This window comes from Bombus vosnesenskii, unplaced genomic scaffold, assembly GCF_011952255.1.
Source record: "Bombus vosnesenskii isolate JDL3184/JDL3185 unplaced genomic scaffold, Bvos_JDL3184-5_v1.1 scf7180000013352, whole genome shotgun sequence".
Classification (NCBI taxonomy): domain Eukaryota; kingdom Metazoa; phylum Arthropoda; class Insecta; order Hymenoptera; family Apidae; genus Bombus; species Bombus vosnesenskii.
In genome coordinates this window covers 1,139,965-1,145,964 of record NW_022882988.1, presented here as the reverse complement: position 1 = coordinate 1,145,964, position 6,000 = coordinate 1,139,965, and the positions used below count along the sequence as shown (strand labels likewise).

The following is a 6,000-nucleotide window of genomic DNA, read 5'->3' as shown; positions in this document are numbered from 1 at the left end:
TCTGTTCGTTCGAGCGTGATTTTAGCTACCGCGTTGATTGCTGTGCCAATTTGATATACTTTGCCCTGGAAATAGCAATGCATCCATATATATATACTTTACCATTTAACGTTTAATTTTTGCTGAATGTTGTATCGTATTCGCGTAACTTTCTTTCGTTTTCGATCTCGCTCGATGATTGAGAAAAATCACTAGTTTTCAAATACTAACGGTTGGAATGGGAAACGGGAAAAGGAGATGGTCGGTGAATTTCCCTAGGTAGCGCCAAGGAAACGGCGAAATCCTTAATTTCACAGTTGGTACAACAATACGTGGTGTAGGTGGAACACGTACATGCCACACTCCTGCGTGGCTTGGTGGTTGCAACCCTTCTTCACGGTCAATTCGGCAGTGGGCAAATACTTAACACAGAATTGTCGAGGAGAAATGGTAACCAGCGTTGTACAACATTAATATTACGTTCGATAACGTTTCCGTTTTCTATTTATTCAGAAATAATTACGGTCTAGATAAAGTTTTATCGACAAGATGCTCGTACGATTTTTTTTGCATAAAATATGTAAAGGACAGATGACAAACGATGTCCGAACCGCACTAATGTATCTACAAAATATTATTTAAAAGTATATTTGATGTGAGATAACGATATGGAATACTTTGTGATCGATTATTGACAGACTATATGCGTGCTGTTTTTTTTCATTGTATCAACGCTGCTATGACTGCCATCTACCGATCTATGGACGTTTATTTCCAGTTTTAGTTATCCTACAGTTCGAAGAAAGTACATACGTAGATACGTATTTTTACGGTGAATCGTATGATGAACAGACCATCATTTACGTTATATATTTAGGTGAGCGTTGTCTGATAATGGTAATGACGTAACTTCGTTTTACTTCCGTTATTTCTAAATTCGTATTTATTGAGAACGTAAAGTGAAAACACAGGTACAAATTATAATCTGTTCCGACCGAGGCTAGAAAAGGATGTGACCTTCGACAAAATATGTATACGCAGGATAGACTTTTTTTTTTTTTATTTATTTATTAAAATTACAATCAATTCTCGCGTTGAGAATAGGATAGACTTGACATTCTAAATTTCAAAATTTTTAAATTTTTATAAATCTATTTCAAGAGTCGAAAGGAACGTAGGAAGAAAATCGAGGCTCTAATTCGGAGGATCCGATTTAAGAAGTTCACTAATTTATCCTCTTAATTAGCTTTTTTTTTTTGCAAATGAAAATTTGATCGAAACGCAGACCATGAAACGCTATATCCATCTAGTGGTGAAAAGGAGGAACGAGTTTCTTCGGAAAATGAAAAAAATCATATTTCTCGAACTATAAATTTAAATTTAACTCTTGAGCTGTTCATGAATTAAGTTAAGGTTAACGCGGATCTGCTGGATTAGCCTGACCGACGAATCCTCTAGCAGACCCAGGACGAAACATTGTTTTCTCCTCCTCCTCCTCCTCCTCCTCCCCCCCTACGAACTTCTATCTCTTCTCTCTCTCTCTCTTTTACTTGAAGCTATTATTTGCATATAATTTTGGGGATACTGGAGCCATCTACCGGTGAACCAGCGGTACTAATCCTAAAAAGTCGCCAGAGAAGTACCAGTCGCTCGCCGACAGATGATACCACTGCGTCCAAAATCACGCACCTCGCATTAATTTACGCGTAATTAAGCACGTAATTACGTAGGCATTGAATTTTTCGTAAACTCTGTTCGAAACTCGAATCGAAATTGTACGTCAACATAGTTGAGAGTACAGGCTTCGAAGCGCATACACGCAGAATATAAATCAGTAACGTAATAAAATTCAGATATGACTATACCGACGTAACATGATAGAACACGCGCATGCCCATTGAAGCTTCGTATCGCGACTTTATAACGAAACCCATGCGAAGAAATAGGAAAGACAAAGAACGACAATGCTCGGAAGGGGGTGTAAACTGAACAACATTGTCGATATATGCTTGCAAACAACTGTTATTAAAGTGATTTGACCTTTCGAGTTACTGGGTAACTTGCTTCTTCGTGGTAACCTGTACGTATTAAGGATGTCTGCTACGCGTAACGATATCAGGAGAACCGTACGACTCGTAAGCTGCTCTTGAGGTAGGTTTAATCTAAGGTCGTACGTACGATCGTAATTATTACATACTCCAGTTTTGTAGTAAGTGTAGCAACTTCGAATTTTAACCGTCCCCCAACGATGCTAGGTCTAATTTGGCCAGCAGACTAACGAGACCCGGCTTCGCCTTCTGTTCGACTATCGAATCTTGAGTCGTCCGACGGCTAAATGAATTGCAATTCGCGATTTAGTTATTCAAAAATATGTACATAAATCTTGACGATATACCGCGTAAAATTGAGACCTTATACAGCCCTGCTACTTGAAGTCTTCTTCTCTTTATCTGCTTTTGTAGATATCGGTAACACTGAACGTAAGCCATCCTGTAACTATAGACAGATCGACAACAGTAGAACGGGGGAGATGTCGTGTTCGAGTGAGCTGTCCCGATCGCAGGAGTATCTCAGCTTTCGTAGTTCCGTCCCGCTCAGAAAAATTGTCGTCGACGCCGACGGCACCAAGGTAATCATTAATGTAGTATATTAATTATACGTGGAAATCTTTGATTTGAAGGTTCTGCCTGATGAGATTACGCTTGAGATCGAGACCTGTAACGATGACCTCGTCTCCGTGATTATTGTAAACAAATCTCACGTATACGGATACAAAGGAAGAATGTTCGTAAGAGAACTAATAAAGGCGGGATTTCCTGTGTGCGTCCAACGCACGCGTGTACGTCGAAAGCAGCCTTAAACGTGAATCATACGACGTCGTTGCGAAAACAGAAGCATGTTCTCCATTGTAAATTTTAATAGTACAAAGGCGTCCGATGTTTACGTGTGATTCGAGTCTTAAATTGTTTTTGACACGGACGAGCGCATATAGGAAATCCCGCCTTAACTAGACTGCGAATATTCATGTAGATTCATATATTTAGAAAACCAGATAAACAAATAGAACTTGAGCAAAAATTTTTTACCTACTAAATGTTACAAAAGATGCTAAACTTTGTTTATTTTATATTACCGTTGCACATTTTAATAAATCTTCAATTTTTTCCACGACAATAAAATTACTTATTCCGTATTACGTTATTATCTGGTTTCTTTTTCGAGATCGAAACGTCTATCAATATTATCGTTGATCGCGCAAATTAAACACAACGATGTTTTCTTCAGTCTCTGTTTAATGTGTTTCAGTAGGTAAACATGGTCATACAAATGTATTTACGTACGGTAAGAATGATATGTTTTATTTTAGGGATGGAAAGTATACGATTCTAGTCCAAAAACCGTCAAGTGTCCACTCATATGTCTTCCACCGGTTAGTGGGACGGCCGATGTTTTCTTCAAGCAAGTATTAGGCTTAGCAGCTAAAGGATACAGAATCATATCAGTAAGTTTTATAAATATCGAGATACGACCTTGGTTTGTAAGAAAATCAATCGAGTTAAATTAACTTATGTTTCAGGCCGAATCACCCGTTTATTGGAACGTTAAGGAATGGTGCGATGGATTTAGGAAACTTTTAGACTACATGGAGTTAGATAAGGTGCATCTTTTTGGCACCTCATTAGGTCAGAACGTACGAACGAAAGTCGATATCAAACGCGATAACCAAGTATACGTTCGGAGATCTGATCAAAATATCTATTTTTAGGTGGATTTCTGGCGCAAAAGTTCACAGAGGCAAATGCTCACTGTCCTAGGGTAGTGTCTTTGATTCTGTGCAATTCGTTCACAGATACGTCGGTATTTAATTACAACGACTCCGCGGGGGTGTAAGTACGTTATATTGCTATGTAATTGTTTGCTGTTTTTCAACAACTATAAAGTCAAACGAATTTATCGTATTTCATCGTTTGTTTCTCGCTTGTTTCGAGATAAGTGGACGTATGACAGACCGCGATACGTTATCTCGCATATTTTACTGTTACTGTTACTAATCAACTCGAATTGTAGTTTTTGGATTTTACCGTCGTTGGTATTGAAAAAGATGCTAATGGGAAACTTCGTGACAGACAAGGTCGACGGAGAGATCGTAGAAGCGATTGATTTTATGGTGGAAAGAGTATGTATCTTTCGTTTAATATAGCTCTCTATATGAATATGTATATCGTTTTTATTCACAGTTGGAAAGTTTAACGCAACCGGAATTGGCTTCTCGATTGACGATGAATTGCGTGAATTGTTACGTACAGCCACAAAAGATATGTCATTTGCCTATCACGATTATAGACGTTTTTGATGAGTATGCGTTATCGAATTCGGTGAGAGAGGAAGTATACAAGTGTTATCCGAATGCAAAGTTGGCACATTTGAAAAGCGGCGGAAATTTTCCATATTTAAGTCGAGCGGCAGAAGTAAACTTACATTTACAGGTATGCGCTGCTTATTGTTATTTATGCGCTTGATAATATTCATATTATTAAGTGAAAATATATTTACAGATTCATTTGAGGCAGTTCGACGGTACCGAATACGCTGCTTCTGAAAGGAAGAAGTTATAGTGCCACTAACATGGGATATACGAAATTATTTACAGTTCTCATATCGATATGCATTTTACACATATTCTCCATTTATTTCTCAATCATCGACCAGTCTGATTTACACGTTATCAATAACGCATACGTACTAAAACGTACGATCACGATAATAATAATCTTGGAACGTTTGTCAAATATATTCACCATATCAAATATGCCTAAGAATTCTATACATATAGATAGTAATATTGTACAACGTTTATTCTATTTTTATCGTAATGTTTGGGAATGTTCCTCGTAATATTTTCTTAGGCAAATATTTATTGACCGTAAAGCCTCCTTATTTCGAAGAGGACTTCGAGATGCTCGAATACATTCTATATTGTTGTCTATCAAACGATAGCACACAGGATATAGACATTTTTATGAAGACAAGTGAACAAAAGTGTTTGTTATACGTAGATAATACGAATATACTCAGTTGGATATACATATACAAGCTAATGTAAAGTAGTTAAGAAAAGAGAAAGAGACAGACTTTGAAAATATAAGTTAAGATTTATATCACGATTAAGTAAACATCGATATAGTCAGTTATCACATCTTGTATAAGCTTATTCGAAATAAATATAATTTTGTAAAAAAAAAAAAAATGAGAAGCAACCGAGAAAGATACAAACTTGATATATTTCATTCGATAAAATACCAACTCGATTAAAGTAGTTCTCGTTGTCTGTGCCGCTTGCCGGTGAATGAACTCTCAGGCTGTGTAAAGCTTGCTAGACCACCTAACTGAGAAACCGTACAAGAACTTGTCCAGAATCGATTTCTCTGCACGCGTTCTCATTCGCGTTTCTCTCGCGAGATCGGATTACACAGCCTTTCTTGTCTACTTATGGGACATTTTTACACTCCCCTATGTATACTACGCACACACTAATTGCGACTATGCACCGAATCGCAGATCTACGTCGTCCGACTCGGAATACCTTCTCGGCTGGCCTGGTTGTATCTTTTTAATGAAACTTAACGCACCGACGTCCACCCTATCTTGTGTATATATGTATATATATATATATATAGCTGCCCGATAAAGGGTCTCAAATTATAATTATCTACACATGTTGGAACAAACCACATAGAATAGCTCTTTATTTAGAACTGTGTCAATGATCTTCTATAACTTTTCAATTACCTGTGCTAGTTTAATATTTTATATATAATATTTCTAGTATATCTTGAAGTCCCTCTAGTTCAAACTATTGGCCACTGAACCTTAATTCTTTTAATAATGTGTGTATTCTTCGATACGTACAGTACCATTCATAAGTTATGGAAACTTATACACTTAGTAAAATTAAAATGTTGATAAATAGTATACTTATAATAGATGTAAAATTGTTAGATTCATAACAAAAACGACCCT

The 6,000-nt window shown here is 37.0% G+C and overlaps 1 protein-coding gene across 1 annotated transcript; it reads left to right on the top strand.

The window, feature by feature from the left end:
• Window positions 1-1,637: 1,637 nt before the first annotated feature.
• Window positions 1,638-5,227, top strand: LOC117236739 (maspardin-like). Its single transcript, XM_033499943.1, has 8 exons — window positions 1,638-2,130; window positions 2,442-2,608; window positions 3,347-3,481; window positions 3,557-3,662; window positions 3,746-3,866; window positions 4,048-4,156; window positions 4,218-4,466; window positions 4,536-5,227. The coding sequence occupies exons 2-8, from the start codon at window positions 2,510-2,512 to the stop codon at window positions 4,593-4,595; spliced, it is 879 nt and encodes a 292-aa protein (XP_033355834.1). The 5' UTR covers window positions 1,638-2,130; window positions 2,442-2,509; the 3' UTR covers window positions 4,596-5,227.
• The last annotated feature ends 773 nt before the right edge of the window (window positions 5,228-6,000 follow it).